Source organism: Lepidochelys olivacea, assembly GCF_965140295.1.
Source record: "Lepidochelys olivacea isolate rLepOli2 genome assembly, chromosome: 7".
NCBI classification, from domain to species: Eukaryota; Metazoa; Chordata; order Testudines; family Cheloniidae; genus Lepidochelys; species Lepidochelys olivacea.
Genome location: NC_140417.1, coordinates 54,260,395 through 54,277,172, shown reverse-complemented (window position 1 = coordinate 54,277,172; position 16,778 = coordinate 54,260,395). Strand labels below are relative to the sequence as shown.

General features: G+C 48.3%; 1 protein-coding gene across 2 annotated transcripts in view; it reads right to left on the bottom strand.

Moving 5' to 3' along the window:
* Window positions 1-6,985: 6,985 nt before the first annotated feature.
* Window positions 6,986-16,778, bottom strand: part of LOC311523991 (neurotrypsin-like) — a 32,037-nt gene continuing 22,244 nt past the window's right edge. Inside the window, exons 14-16 of one of the 2 annotated variants that reach the window (XM_084634650.1) lie at window positions 12,287-12,409; window positions 10,636-10,916; window positions 6,986-10,006 (exon numbers count right to left, since the gene is read on the bottom strand). In XM_084634650.1, the coding sequence (XP_084490776.1) occupies window positions 9,699-10,006; window positions 10,636-10,916; window positions 12,287-12,409 (712 nt within the window). In that variant the 3' untranslated portion in view covers window positions 6,986-9,698. The remainder of the gene's footprint in view (window positions 10,007-10,635; window positions 10,917-12,286; window positions 12,410-16,778) is intronic. The other variant, XM_084634651.1, reaches the window with a different exon arrangement.

The following is a 16,778-nucleotide window of genomic DNA, read 5'->3' as shown; positions in this document are numbered from 1 at the left end:
AGATGCCAGAGTGCACAACAAACAAGGGCTGTTGCAAAAATGCCATGAAAGAAAGCCCATGGAATGCTGGGACAGAAAGCAATGCATCATGGGACCTTGAGCCTGGTCCCAAGGTCAGCCACGATCCGCTTCGCCTTCCCACAACACCTAGCGACAGAAGGTGTTGAACTGGACTGTGGGATAGGTACTGTGACAGGGTTGGGCCAGATGGCTATAGGAGAGTAATAGAAGGCAGATATATTAGCCCCAGGCTAAGTAGGTCCCTTTTCCCTTGGTAAGTAACAGGGAAGGTTCCAGAGCAATCAGGAACCTTCTGGAGATAATTAAGACAGGCTGATTAGAACACCTGCAGCCAATCAAGAAGCTGCTAGAATCAATTAAGGCAGGCTAATCAGGGCACCTGGGTTTTAAAAAGGAGCTCACTTCAGTTTGTGGTATGCATGTGAGGAGCCATGGGGAAGTAGCCCAGAGAGTTGTAGCTGTCACACAGCTGTTCCAGCAGGCACTCTAGACAGCTGCATTCCACAGGGGCCTGGGCTGGAACCCAGAGTAGAGGGTGGGCCCAGGTTCCCCCCAAATGCTCCCAACTCCTGGTCAGACACAGGAGGAGTTGACCTGGACTGTGGGTTCACAAAAACGGCCAAGCTGAGGGCTGCTGTGAAGCTCTAAGGTGAGCAAATCCGCCAATAAGTGCAAGACCCACCAAGGTAGAGCAGGAACTTTGTCACAGTACCCACTGTGCATTACTCACACTGTCGATGATAGTGCCCCCACTGTGGGCATGCTCTGCCAACAAAGGGAGTGAGTGTGAACATGACATTCTGATTTTTATTATGTCGATTTGAGTGTCAACATTACTTTTGTTGACAAAACTTTGTTATGTAGTCAAGGCCTTAGCAATCGGAAAAGGATCTTCAGAGTTTAGAAAACTATTTGTGGTTTAACTGCTTGGGAAGCTAAAGGGACTCAGCTGACAGCTCACAGAAACTATTCAATAGCTGGCAGCACACAAGACCTTCCCTTGTCTGGCTGGAGGAAATGGGAAGCTCTCAGCTATTGAAAGCATTGAGTCTTTAATTAGTCTCCATATAGATGTTAAGGTCAGAAAGGACCATCGTGATAATCTAGTCTGACCACCTGCGCATTGCAGGCCACAGAACCTCACCCATCCACTCCTGTCATAGACCCCTAACCTCTGGCTGAGTTACTGAAGTCCTCAAACCATGATTTAAAGACTTTAAGTTATAGAGAATCCACTATTTACAGTAGATGAGTTAAAGTAAGTTTGAATACACCCTGAGATCCATTTTTAAAGTCTCTGTGTGGAAATTGTGGCTCCTTTAGAATGTTTGGTAGTGGACACAAAGTGCTTCAGGGATTTTCTGAAAGGCTTAGTTCTATCGAGGTAGAATGCTAGTGCAGGTCTAACATCCAGGATATGTAATACTGAGGTCTGTGTACTCTTGAGAACTTTGGGAAAGAATACAGGAAGGTGTTGTCTGGACTGGTGATCCGCTAGGTCACTCCTATCCTTGACTCTGGGAGTCAGTCTTACCCTGCTCTGCGAGCCCCCACTTCTGGGCTGTTCACACACAGCCTCTGGCATGTAAGCTGCTCCCAACTACTTGCAACTGAATGACACTAGCCAATATCTCCAGTCCCAGACACAACCCTAGGAACCTCTGTCTTGCAGTGTTCAGTTACGCCCACTGGATGTTGCAAACTTGTACAAGTTCATCAGTTTAACAAAGAAATTGATATGTACCAGGCTTGTTATCCCAAGGGGAGTCTGACACATTTTAAACCAAACACACGGCTTCAGGTAGAACAAACAAATTTATTAACTGTAAAGATAGATTTTAAGTGAGTAAAAGTCATAACATAACAAGTCAGATTTGGTCAAATAAAATAAAAGCAAAATGCATTCTAAGCTGATCTTAACACTTTCAATGCCCTTACAAATTTAGATGCTTCTGACCACAGGCTGGCTGGCAGCTCTTCAGCCGGGCTCTCCCCTTTGATCAGCGCTTCAGTCACTTGGTGTGTTGGGGTCTGTAGATGTAGGTAGAAGAGAGAGGAAGAGCATGGAAAACATCTCTTCCTTTTATCATCTCTGTAATGCTGCGAGACTCACCCCTGTGGCGCCTCCTGCTTGTCTCTCAGGGAATTAGCTCTTCTAGCCTCCAGAGCACCCTCTGCAGGCCAGTGTCTCGCTGCCGCTGGCCCTTGTGTTCCTCCTGGACCCTGGTGCCCCTTTCCCTGGGGTGCTGCCCCCTGGCAGTGCCCCCACAGATCTGGGTCTGCCCCTCCCAGGGGAACCCCCAACCCCCTATCCCCACCTTGCCTCAGGAGATGGCTACTGCCCAGTCACCATCTAGTCCTGGGTCACTGGGGCAGACTGCAGTATATAAGACACTTATCACAGGCAAGGGGGGTTTGGACCTGCTGCCTCTGTCTACTCGTGGGCTGCCCCCTGCAACTCCAGTACCCTTTTTGGCCTTACTCTAGGCCTGCAGTCTGTGGGAGTTTCCAGGCTAGACCTCCCCAGCTCTTCTGGCCTTCCCCCAGCCCTGCTTCATCTGAGGTACACTCCCCAGCAGCCAGACCCTGCTCCCTCTAAAGGCAGAGAGAGAGTCTGTCTGCTCCTGGCCCACTGCCCTCTTTAAGGGCCAGCTGAGCCCTGATTGGGGCGTGGCTACAGCTGAGCCTGCTTCCCTCAATCAGCCTGGGAACTGCTTGATCCCAGCCACAGCCCTCTCCCAGGGCTGATTTCAAGCCCTTCAGGACAGGAGAGGGTGACCATCCTGCTACAATGTCCTTTCCTCCCTCTTGGCTTTGCCCCCCCCTTCAGAGTCAGGTGGATCAAACTGTGAGTGTCTGTCCAACACTGATATGGCATCTCAACATGCCATCAGCGCTTAAAGCCTGATGAACCAGGCATAACTGAAAAGACACCAGTTCACTCCAAGGATGATCTTAGCTAGTCTCTGAAAAAGAAAAGGTGTTTTGTTTTTTTGTAACTAGGAAAGAAAATGGGGAAAAGGGTAAGTAATCGAACTGATAAGTTAAAACTATGCTAAGTCAACTATTTTAATGCTAAACGAGCTAACTTCATGACACTCCTGGGAGCTCCATCTCAGGCAGAGGATGGTTGAGAAGGAACTGAGGGGATCAAGTCACAGGCGTGCTAGATGAGGCACCAACGGCTCCGTGAGACAGGGACTGTACACGTGTGACCTGGATGGGCACTGGTTTGGAAATTCTCTGATCAAATGCACAGGGACGCACCAACCCCTGAAATGCAGCACCCACGGGGACATCACTAGAAGAAGAAATGTAGCTCTCTGCAGATGACTCCAGCAGGCCAATCCAGTCATCTAAAGATCCATATTGGTGGCTGTTTTTACCTTCTTGCCACCACCCTAATCAGGGCAAGCTGATATTGCAAATCTCTTTGCAGTGCTTGTTACCTTACCCAGCAAAGGGAGGAATGCCCAACATCCAGCATGATATCTGATGCACATAAATACAGAGGAGCTGCTGTATGACCTTTATACAGCAAAGCACTTGCCAGCTACCTGCTGGCTCCTGACCCCTCCTGGGCTTGCAGGGGTTTGGAGTTCCAATGTGTTCAGTAGGGATCCTTGTTTTTAAAAAAACCCAAAATTCTCCAATAAAAAGACATAAAAATCCATGTTTTTCCATGATTAAAATGAAATGCTGAACTTTAGTTTCCCTAGCCACAATATATATAGGTATCAGTTGAATGCAATGTTTGATATATTTACAATTTTTAAGCAAGTTTGAAGACTGCCAGTGCTATCAATCATTATAATACAATTAATAGAACTGCATATGCCACATACTTCTGTGTCTGTCAGCCCCAGGTGGGAGCCCGGCTGCCCGGGACTGAGAGCCCGAGCTCTACTGCATGAGGCTTGGGCAGTCAGCCCTGGTTCGCTTAATATGGAGAGCTGGATAATGAAGGCTCAGATAAACTGGGTTCTACTCTGTATGTTTTTATTTTTTCACAAAATGTAAAAACTAAAGATTCTCTGTAAAAACACAAATTCTGTATTTTTCCACAGCAAACAGGTTTCTAGGATCCCTGGTGTTCAGCAAGGGCTTTGCAGCAGGCTTAATTTGTTGCAGTTTTAATTCTTGCCAGCTGGTTCCCCCGGCCTGCTCCTTAATCTGAGTGCAGGCCTGAGTGACACCTTCCTTCCAGCTCAGCTATTTGAGCCAAAGCCACCCTGATGCCTGTACCAGAGCACTGGCAGCTATGGACAGTAAAAGAAATAATCAGTCCTTACGCTTGGTTCACACTTTATGGTAATATAGCTTCCCTTTTGGTAAAGCTGGCAAACAGCAGCTGTTTGTTCTTCATGTCAGAAGACAGGCTACAGTCTTGCAAGGATAAAGAGGGGCCCCTTTCTCATGCTCCCTGCACACAACAGGTGGGTTTTCAAGAGGGGAGGGAGGCCAGGGAAAAGACTACACTTGTTTGGGTTTTGTCTCCCCACGCCCAGCAACTCTGAAGGCCACACACGTTTTACCAACTACTAGGATACTGAGAGGCACAACCCCATTGACCGGATGCTCTGACACCAGTATAAAGTTGCTTATACCAGTATGTCTTCTTTCTACACAGGAAGGAGAATAAGCTAGTCTGCTATGACACCTTTACCTCAGTATAACTGTGTCCATTATAGGGGTTGGGCTGGTATTTTCTAACGGGAATAGCTATACTGCTACAAAAGCTGGAGAGTCAGTGCTCCTGTTCTGCTGACTCAGGATTTGGTTTCAACATCCACATTGAACATTCTACCAGCCATCTGCTTTGGCACTAAGCCCTGTCATAAATATAAAGGGAAGGGTAATCACCTTTCTGTATACAGTGCTATAAAATCCCTCCTGGCCAGAGGCAAAATCTTTTCACCTGTAAAGGGTTAAGAAGCTAAGGTAACCTTGCTGGCACCTGACCCAAAATGACCAATGAGGGAACAAGATACTTTCAAATCTGGAGGGGGGGGGGGAAAGGCTTTTGTCTGTCTGTGTGATACCTTTGCCGGCAACAGATCAAGGATGCAAGCCCTCCAACTCCTGTAAAGTTAGTAAGTAATCTAGCTAGAAAATGCATAAGGTTTTCTTTGTTTTGGCTTGTAAATTCACTGTGCTGGAGGGAATGTGTATTCCTGTTTTTGTGTCTTTTTGTAATTTAAGGTTTTGCCTAGAAGGATTCTCTATGTTTTGAATCTGATTACCCTGTAAAGTATTTACCATCCTGATTTTACAGAGGTGATTCTTTTACCTTTTCTTTAAATAAAATTCTTCTTTTAAGAACTTGATTGATTTTTCATTTCATCCAACCAGTGGGAGCCACGATCGGCCGAACCTGCGGACGCGGCAGGTAAACAAATCGGTCCAGCCCGCCAGGGGTTTCCCTGAACAAGCGGTGGACTGGCTTTGAGAACCACTGGTATAGAGAAAACAAGCACTCCTATTTACACTAATAAGTAAGAACACAAGAACAGGAGCCATGCAATGAAACTGAAAGGTATACATTTTAAACTAATACAAGGAAATTACGTATTGTGTAGCATCAAAATTAATACGTGGAATGCATTGCCAGCAGAGGCCAAGAGCTTAGCTGAATTAAATAAAGTATTAGACATTTCTGTGGGAAGTGGGGAAAGTCACCTTAGCCAGGAGTCAAAAAAAAGTTATGACCCCTCAACCACCTTCAGGCATAAACTACCCACTAACTGGGTACAAGAATCAGTCACAAGCTTCCCTAAGGAGAGGTTATTCAACTAATTGCCCAGCACAGAGTTTCTTGCACCTTCCTCTGAAGCATCTGGTACTGGCCACTCCTGGACATAGGAGACTGGACTAGACCACGGGTCTGATTCAACCAGGCCATTCCATTACTCCCCTGTGACAAGGAACCTTAAGTCAAAGTGGAATTATAGGCCAAATTAACTAGCAAGAGAGCTGTTCTGAAACAGGCAAGTCAGGAGAATTAAGAACAGTATTTATAGACTTGACTTGTCTCTGGGTACTGGTAAGGAGCGTGGAAAATGAATGAGATGATGTACAAGTGATACCCCCTCATTCATTCTGCTTTACGTAGCATACAGGGACTTATTGAAAGCTTCTCACAACTTCAATGGTGACTGTGAAGAACAGGAGAAAGACCAGTGTGAACATGGTAGGCTCAAAGAGGCGATGCCGGCCTGTGTCTGCTAAATGGTAACTTTTTACTTGGGTCACCTGCATCAGCCCTGCCTTCTAGCTGGACAAGTCCATGGAGCTAAATACAGAGACTTTTGTTCCCTTCACAAGAAAAACTCTGCCTGGTGGGATTCTGGGCCTAGATGGTCAGCAAGGCTGCGAAGTAGAGGTGTCAGCAGCTGGAGAAGCAGAAACTCCACGTGAGCTGAGAACAGTGTCTTTCGTCAGCCCTAAGTAAAAGCCAAGCCAAAATGTGTGCCCCAGTCAGTTACTGTCACTGCTGCTGTGGAAATCAGTGGCAGAATTCACTCCACTGTAAACACCAGAATTCTAGGAAATATTCACCCCCCCATTCCCTAGGGCCTCCCCTCCCCCCAGCATGTCATTTAAATTGAGGGAGGAAGCAAGTGGATCTGTCTGATGGGGATTTTCTGCCAGCAGTTGCGGGACAGCAAACCCACAAGGAGCCACACACCCCGTTCTACACAGGTCAGGCCTGGTGGTGCAGGTCACATGGTTACAATACTGTAGATGCTCTTCATATATATGGCACTGCAGACACTCAGCCCTTAACAGGGGCACTGACAAATCAGATCTGACTCAAAGTCAAGTTCTGTACAAAGTCCCATCCCCCAACCAACAGACACAGTTTAACAATCCCAGCAGAAACTTGTTTGAAACATTCTGCTGCTACAGAGCAACAGCCGTGTTAGTCTGTATTCGCAAAAAGAAAAGGAGTACTTGTGGCACCTTAGAGACTAACCAATTTATTTGAGCATGAGCTTTCGTGAGCTACAGCTCACTTCATCGGATGCATACCGTGGAAACTGCAGAAGACATTATATACACACAGAGACCATGAAACAATACCTCCTTCCACCCCACTGTCCTGCTGGTAATAGCTTATCTAAAGTAATCATCAAGTTGGGCCATTTCCAACACAAATCCAGGTTTTCTCACCCTCCGTCCCCCCCACACACAAACTCACTCTCCTGCTGGTAATAGCCCATCCAAAGTGACAACTCTCTTCACAATGTGTATGATAATCGAGGTGGGCCATTTCCTGTACAAATCCAGGTTCTCTCACTCCCTCACCCCCCTCCAAAAACCACACACACAAACTCACTCTCCTGCTGCTACAGCATTCACAACCCAACCACCATGCAAACCCGGGAGAGAGTGAGAGAGAACTCACAGGTGGGGAAATCTGCTAGATTTTTAACCTGGTAGGTTCCCTTTACACTAAGGTCTCTCGGTGGAGCTAAGGCAAATGTGGTGTACGGTTGCTGCCTATCAAAGCTAAAACGTGTCTGGAACCCCACCACCATGTGCCTTGAGGGTTACTATTGTAACACAGCGTTCATGCACTGTGACACTAGCAACGTTTGTCTTGTTAATTCACCCACTAAGTGCATAACCCCTGTGTCAGTCACCTATTCTTGCACTGAGGTGTGAAAATATGGACACTGCTATTGTACAACTGATAGTATATTTACATGCAACCTGTGCAGACACCCTCCCAGGCATGATGGCAGCAGGTACGTGCATGTGACCCCCGTAAATGCATACCCTCCAATGTGACACTGAACCCAAAGCACACGCAGCTGGTACAAGAACCACAGGTCCCATCCTCTAGCCTTATGCTGAAGGCATGGATATACGGCACCATCTTCAACTCCTTGGTCAGGTATTATTGCTTATCATCTGTGGCTCTAACTTGTTCTCTAGCGCCTGGCTCTGCTGTGTGCAGCCTCAACTACGGGTACACTGAGCCCTCCTGTCGGTCTTCATTTGCTTCCACCTACTCAAAAAGCGTAAGTTGACTCCAGTAAAGAAATGAAGTCCTAGGATTTTCTTACATTCGTCACCCGCCCCAGGGTGGGAGAAACAGAAAACAAGGAAGACTTTGGTGAGTATCACAACCCCTCTTGTCTCATAAGATCACATTAATTCTGTTCATAATGAGACCACAGGGCCAGATCCTTAGTGTGTAGCTACAGCAATACAGCTACATCAGTTTATACCAGTTTATACCAGCTGGACTTCTGATTCCTGAGGGGCATGAAAAGGGTCATGCTACAAAGGCAAGTAGAGCTGGTCCAGTGGGTAAGGTACTAGGTGGAGCTGCAGGAGACCTCAGTTCAAGGCCCTGGTCTGCTACAGATTTCCTGTCTCACTTCCCCCCCATAGGGATAACAGGCTTTCCCTACCTCTCAGGGGTAAATACACCAAAGGTATTGCCAAAACATGACCCAAACATTTGAGAGTGGCTTTAACAAAAGATAGGGTGGGAAGTTGTTTACCTTCTGGGTTTTCAGCCTTTGGTGGTCACATTTTCAAGTTTCTCTTTGCAACCATGATGGCTAGATACTTTGGGGTTTTTTTAAACGAGGAAGGATTCTCATGTGATCATCTGACTCCAAGAGCTGGAGCTTTAAGAAAAAACACTGAATATTGCCAGCTCTTACAATTTTATCACGAGTCTCACAACACTGAGAAAATTTGGAACATATGTGGTCAGGGGAGCACATGTGGAAGGCTTTGAGTTTCCTAGCAGGGATAGAAGTGTTCCCAGGGACAATATGGGAGTGGAGTTCATATTCAGAGAGAGCAAGTCCCTCATGGGGATATGGAAAGGGAGAAAAAAACCTCTTGGGGGTGGGAGAGGAGAGGAAAACATGTGCAGCCTCCTCGTCCTGCTCCTCCCAACCCAGTCCTGCTGCCCAAGAGGTAGGGTCTGGGAAGTGGCTACAAGCAATCCACTCCAAAGATCCCTGCAGCAAAGACTGGTGGCATTTCTCGTGGATCTCATCTTCTATTGCAGTGCCATCAAAGGACTGGTCTACACTAGAACATTAGATCGACCCAGCTACGTTGCTCAGGACTGTGAAAAATACACATCTGAGTGATGTAGTTAAGCCGACCTATGTTCCCATGTAGACAGCACTATCGCCTCTCGAGGAGGTGGATTCCTATGGCAATGGGAGAACCCCTCCCGTCGGCGTATGTAGTGTCTACACAGAAGTGGTGCAACGGTGCCGCTATAGCATTCCAAGTGCAGACAAGCCCAAAGTGTGTGAGCATGCAAAAGTTGTAGGTGATATTGACAGAGCCATCCCCCCAATCCAGGAGCAGAGGGACAAGTATGATTTTTCTACAGGATTTTGATAGCTACAGGAGCAAAGCTATCTGTCTTGCCAGCTCATGTCCACTTCCCTGCTTCAGAGATTAGGGCCAACGGTGAGAGGAAATACTTCCAAGAGACAGGCATAATTATTTTCCGCGGTGGTTAAGTCTCTTCTCAGTGTTCAAGGTCAAAACAAGTCTCTCTCAGGTACACACAGAAGCAGCAGCCCCCCGCGGAGGTAGAAGGAAGCTACATTTCCCAAGTGTGGGCCAAAGTTTTAATTCTGTAGGGGCAAGAGGGATTAAATGCTGAAGATCTCAATGCTCAGGGACTTGAATTATAGCTTGGTCACTTTCTTGATCCAGGGCACAAATTTGCTGACCTTAGTGTAAACTCCAGGGGAGTCCTTCCGGCCACACCCATAACCCCAGGAAATGATCCCCAGAATGACCCAGCGTCCAGTTGATCTCTGACACATGAGCGGCCCACCGCTGTCACCCTGGCAGCTGTCCACCCGCTTATCTTCAGAGAGGTTTCCAGCACAGATCATGCGGTTAGTAAACTTGCCCCTGTAACGAGCCTCACAATCTTCTCTTGGGAGAAGGGGCACTGCCCCCTGAAGCAATGTTCTTGAATAGGACTTCCCTGAAACAGAATAGAACAGCACAACTCACCACTTGGGCTATGTCTACACAACAGACCTTACAACAGCACAGCTGTACCGCTGCAGCTGCGCCACTGTAAGGTCTCCCATGTAGCCGCTCCATGCCAGCGGGAGAAAGCTCTCCTGCCGGCATAATTAAACCACCCCTAACGAGCAGCGGTAGCTCTCCCGCTGACGTAGTATCTCTTGCCGACAGTGCTGTCCTCACCAGTGCTTCTGTCAGTGAAACTTACGTTGGTCTCTGTGGCACACAGCTCCAAAGGAGGCATTCCAGCTGAGGCCCTGAGAGACCCCAGAAGAGGAGAATACAAAATGGCACTGGGCACAGAAAGAGAGTAAGAGAATCAGGGACACTGCCTTGAATTGCATCTAGAAATGAATTAGTAGCCAGACTACTGAGTACAGGTGTGCTGGGTGAGCACGCTGCCTCCATCTCAGCGCATCCATTCTGTTCGGGTTCTTATACCACACCATGGTATCCGCCCATCCCTTCAACTGCAGTATTGTCTGGGCTCCTCCCTCACAAGTCCTTTCACCTGGGAATATCCCAACATTTGAGCCCCCACTCCCTTGAGGCTGCTCCCATGAGCATCATCTACCTCTGACTCACCTGTGTCTCCCCAGCCGGAGATAATGCAGGCCTGACTGTTAATGGCAGCCTTCTCCTTCCTGTCAGGGAGGCAGATGGGCAGGACATGGTGATTGAAGGAGAGGCAGTGGCTACCCCTGCCCCGCATCCTGACCAGGGCAATATCATTGTCATTGCTGCTGGACCGGTAGTTCCTGTGAAGGACGATCCTCTCGATGGGCATCTCCCTCTCAAACGCCTCCCTCACGCCTGTGTGGTAATCGCCTACCCGCAGCCGGTAGCGGCACACATCAGTGCCAAACCTGGCCAGGCAACAAAGAGCCACCTGAGTGCTCATGTGGTGACCGCCTGGGGCGTGAGCACTGCGCTGCTGGATCCAGGGCCATGCCACCGGCAGAAAGGTCTCAGTACCACTACAATGCCCACAAGCACACCAGGTGAGAGCATTGCTGTCTGGCCACTTCACAAGCTGCCTCAGAGCCAGCTCTTCCCAGTCCCCAGCAAGTCAGTGCTAAGCAGGGGACTGGTGGTTCCCATTAGCAGGGAAGGGAACATCTGCTCATGCCGCCACCAAGCACCCCAACTCTCTGACATAAACCAGGCTATGAATGGTCTTCCGGACCCTCTAGATCAGCAGTCCCCAAACTTTTGAGGGTCGTGACCCCCCTTACCCCTGTACATGCCCTTCTGCCCCACCTGCCCCCTTCACACCAAGCTAGGGCCGAGAGTGGGGCTGTGGCTCTGGGGGTGGGGGGTGGGGTGCAGGCAGTGGCCAGGGGGCCAAGGTTGGGGCCACATCTAGGGGTGGGTCTGGGTCTAGGAGCAGGGCCGCGGCTTGGGGCAGAGGCTGATGGTGGGAACAGAGACGCAGCTGGGCTGCAGTGCGGGCCGGCAGCCAGGCCCATGGCTAGGTGCAGCTCTGCTCCCGGCCTTGACCCCAGCCTTGGCTCTGAGCCGGGAACAGAGCAGTGGCCAGGAGCCAAGGCTGGGGGCTTGCATGGGGCCGGGAGCAGAGCTGTGCCGAGGCTGGGGCTGGGGTCAGGCGTGGGGCTGGGGGATGTGGCTGGGGGCGGGACCGGAGTAGAGCTGTGGGTGGGGAGGGGCTGGGTGGTGCTCCCTCCCTGCCCCTGTGGGGGCTATCCCGGACCTGCTGCAGCCCCCTGAATGTTCCTCCACACCCCCCTAGGGGTGCACACCCCACACTTTGGGGACCTTTGCTCTAGACTGAGGCAGCAGGAACATGTGACTGGACCAGAGCCACTCCAGGCTCCTGACCACCCCAGTTTACTGTTCCTCAAACTATAGGCAGGGTGCTAAAGAGCTGGTTTATTCCACATTATAGCACTTGGAAGTTACAGGCTGAGCATGAATGAACGCCAAGGGATAACGCAAAGCTGTCCTGGGGCTATCCCCTCACGTGCCCCATACAAATAGCCCAGTAACCCCTGGGTCATGGCTTTGCTCTCAGCTGGCCTCTCTAGCAGCAGCAGTGCTGGGAGCGCACAGAGCTCATGGCTCCTGCAGCTGTTTCCAGGAATCCCGCTCCTCAGAGATCTCATCCTCTTTGGATGGAACTGCTGCTATAGGTGGGGGCAGGGCAGTGATAAGCACGGGATTATCTTCCCTGTCCCTTGCTCATGCCTCCCTCAACCAAAACTCCCCCCCCCATTACCTTTTGAAGCAGTGCGCTGCAGTCAGGACCCAGCAGCTGTGGATCAGTGTGGCTCCACACAGCAGACGAGTGTCTCTGTGAAACCCCTGTAGCCGCAGTGAGGCCTGCCATGGCCAACCACCTCTGAAAGAGAAACAGAGGAATGATGGGCAGCACGTACACAACGGCATGCTGCTGTCCTCTCTTGCCCCACCCACACTGCCCCATCTCTCCTCAGCCACTTCTCATCTTCCCTTAGTGCAGCTCTTCAGTCAAGGTAACGTCAGGAATCACCACTGGAGGGAGGTAGTTAGTGAAGCTGTACTCACCACTGGGAGCACAATGAAAATCAAGGAGCAATTCCAGCAGTATCGCCTCCAGCTTCCGCAGCATTGACAGCCACTGCTTTGGGGCAGACAGGAAACAGGCCTAGGATCCCTGTCCTCAGCTTTGAAAGCAGAAACCAGCATTCCAAGTGACTTGGTGGGGACAGGTAACGAGGACTGGAGTCCGTGATGGACTGTCCCACAGGCACTTTGGAATACACACAAGTTGCAAAATGCATAAAATAAAAACCAGTATTGCAATGCCTTTCAGCTCGCAGCTAGAGTCTGGGCATCACTGTTGCTTTAACACACATAATGTGGTGGTGGGACTGAGCATGAAGAATCTTGGACTTCAGAGAAAGTCTCCAGGAGCCCTTAGGGAAAGGGGTAATAGAACAATTGCAGCCCAAAGCTGGCAAGGAAGGACAATTGCTAGTATTTTCCAGGTTGCTTGTAGATGGAACAAAAGAACTGCCATACCAGATCTGACTAATGGTTCAACTAGTCTGGTATCCTGACTCCAAGAGAGGCAGGCACCTGATTTGTCTGAGAAAGGTGTAAGATTCCAACCATGAACAATAGGCAATTATATATCCATGGCTGGATGTGGGCTTAAGTGTGGTTGCTGGAAAGAAGCAAGTCTAGGTACTACTCAGTTCAACAGTTTATGTAGAGTTAAAGATCAGTGGGCGTATTCTTATATACAGATAGTTTATCTCTGTTCCCCACATATGAAGGTGTATCCCTTGGTAACAGCATTCCTGCTGATTTGTAGCAATTATTCCTTAATTCAACTGAACATTAGAATACAGTAATATATTATTATTGCCCCTGTCCTTGTGACAGATGGCGCTTAGGCTAACTTCTTATATAATCCCACATAACTAACAATGATCCACTCTTGACAACTGTGATGCATGGCCAGAAAGGGTTAAACATCCTGCAAAATAAATAACCCTCAAAAAACCTGTGGAGGGATAATGTTTGTGTATTTACATATGTATGAGTAGGGTCAATGATATAATCAACAGTCCCTGTCTATGCTGTATTCTGATAATTCAGAGATCAAAAGAACATTCTAGCATTTAAATGAATTGTAAACATGGGATATCTCTGTATTCATCTCTCTTTGAGATGTATAGCAACTAACCTCTGAATGGTGGAGGAACAAGCAACTTGCCTTATGTTAATTCTATAGCTAAGTACCGGTGATGGACCTCCTTCAAAGTCATACTCATTACCTTTTGAACTCCAACTTGTCAAAAAGGACATGAAATTTGATAAAAGATCCTCGGGTTCTGATTCTGTCATCTCAGATCTGCTTAGGCTTCATCACGGGAAGTTTGAGTTGCAAGACTGAGTTCCCAGTTATGCTGGTACACCCTGAATATGATATTTGGACATAGGACTATAACCTATGAACTATTTCTGAAAGAACTCTTTTTGCAACTACAAAGCTATAGTATGAATCTGAATCGCAATGAATTGAAATACCGGGAGGAAGCACAGGCAGGAATGTCTGTGAGGGGAGGGCTCCTGCCTCATACTGAGAATGAGGGGCAATCAGCAGGTTATCTCAAGTGCTTATACACAAATGCACAAAGCCTTGGAAACAAGCAGGGAGAACTGGAGGCCCTGGTGATGTCAAGGAATTATGACGTGATTGGAATAACAGAGACTTGGTGGGATAACTCACATGACTGGAGTACTGTCATGGATGGTTATAAACTGTTCAGGAAGGACAGGCAGGGCAGAAATGACTGGAAAAAGGCTAATGTAGTGCCAATCTTTAAAAAAGGGAAGAAGGAGGATCCTGGGAACTACAGGCCAGTCAGCCTCACCTCAGTCCCCGGAAAAATCATGGAGCAGGTCCTCAAAGAATCAATCCTGAAGCACTTACATGAGAGGAAAGTGATCACGAACAGTCAGCATGGATTCACCAAGGGAAGATCATGCCTGACTAATCTAATCGCCTTCTATGATGAGATTACTGGTTCTGTGGATGAAGGGAAAGAAGTGGATGTATTGTTTCTTGACTTTAGCAAAGCTTTTGACACGGTCTCCCATAGTATTCTTGTCAGCAAGTTAAGGAAGTATGGGCTGGATGAATGCACTATAAGGTGGGTAGAAAGCTGGCTAGATTGTCGGGCTCAACGGGTAGTGATCAATGGCTCCATGTCTAGTTGGCAGCCGGTGTGAAGTGGAGTGCCCCAGGGGTCGGTCCTGGGGCCGGTTTTGTTCAATATCTTCATAAATGATCTGGAGGATGGTGTGAATTGCACTCTCAGCAAATTTGCGGATGATACTAAACTGGGAGGAGTGGTAGATACGCTGGAGGGCAGGGATAGGATACAGAGGGACCTAGACAAATTGGAGGATTGGGCCAAAAGAAATCTGATGAGGTTCAAGAAGGATAAGTGCAGGGTCCTGCACTTAGGACGGAAGAACGCAATGCACAGCTACAGACTAGGGACCGAATGGCTAGGCAGCAGTTCTGCGGAAAAGGACCTAGGGGTGACAGTGGATGAGAAGCTGGATATGAGTCAGCAGTGTGCCCTTGTTGCCAAGAAGGCCAATGGCATTTTGGGATGTATAAGTAGGGGCATAACAAGCAGATCGAGGGACGTGATCGTCCCCCTCTATTCGACATTGGTGAGGCCTCATCTGGAGTACTGTGTCCAGTTTTGGGGCCCACACTACAAGAAGGATGTGGAGAAATTGGAAAGAGTCCAGAGAAGGGCAACAAAAATGATTAGGGGTCTGGAACACATGACTTATGAGGATAGGCTGTGGGAACTGGGATTGTTTAGTCTGCGGAAGAGAAGAATGAGGGGGGATTTGATAGCTGCTTTCAACTACCTGAGAGGTGGTTCCAGAGAGGATGGTTCTAGACTATTCTCAGTGGTGGAAGAGGACAGGACAAGGAGTAATGGTCTCAAGTTGCAGTGGGGGAGGTTTAGGTTGGATATTAGGAAAAACTTTTTCACTAGGAGGGTGGTGAAACACTGGAATGCGTTGCCTAGGGAGGTGGTGGAATCTCCTTCCTTAGAAGTTTTTAAGGTCAGGCTTGACAAAGCCCTGGCTGGGATGATTTAATTGGGGATGGGTCCTGCTTTTGAGCAGGGGGTTGGACTAGATAACCTCCTGAGGTCCCTTCCAACCCTGATATTCTATGATTCCATGAACTCATGTCTGTATGTATATTGATCTTTTAACCATACTCTCTCTCTGTTGTTTTTTAATACATTTTCGTTTAATTATTAATGGCTGTAGCATGTATTTGGGTAAGATCTGAAACATTCATTAACCTGGGAGATAATGTGTCCCATCCTTTGGGATTGGTGGAACATTTTCTGTATATGATGAAATAAAATTTACAGAAATTTTCATCATATTTGACATGGGTACTGGATAGAAGCCTGAGGTAGGATCACTTTAAGGGAACTGTGTTGTTTAGACTTCTGAGTAATCAATAAAGTAATAAAGAAGCTGTTTTAGGCTGGCTTGGTAAATCTAAGTATTGGACTATCCACCAGCTTTATGGGGATTGTCTGCCTCATTCTTTGAGGTTCACCCTAATTGAGTGACCAGAGCTAGCCCCCACTGGGACCCTGGGCACAACAACATCCCCTTACTTTTACAGCTAGATACTGCATTGCGGGATAAGGGAGATTATTCGCCTGGTAATTTGTACCAACTAATTGGGCGCTGATGGCAGCTTAAACATATATCAATAACACACCTTGCTCCAAGCTGCTTTCTGTTAGAAGTTGGCTGTGAGAGGCATCAGTTAAAATCTGGGCCAGATCATCAGAGACCCAGAGTCATCCTAGGTGTTTCTGGGTGGTCTGTGTATAATGAGTTAGCCCAGTGGCTCTGTTCCCAGGCAGAAAGCATCCCCGTCACTGAGAGCATTATCACAACTGGCATTAATTGCCCCCCATGATAGCCTCAGCAGAGGGGCCTCAGACTGAATTGGCCATGGAGACTGAACCACTCGTACCCAGGTAGCAGGGGGAAAGCTTGCACGGCTGCAGCCCCTATCCTGTGGGTACACAGAGTTCAGTCTCCAGGGCTGTTGGGCCAGCAGCACAGAACAGAAAATAGCAGCTTCCCCATTCTGGCCCCCTATGGTATGTGGCTGTCCTAGGGAAACCTGCATTCTGTGGGAAGAAAATAGGGTTCTC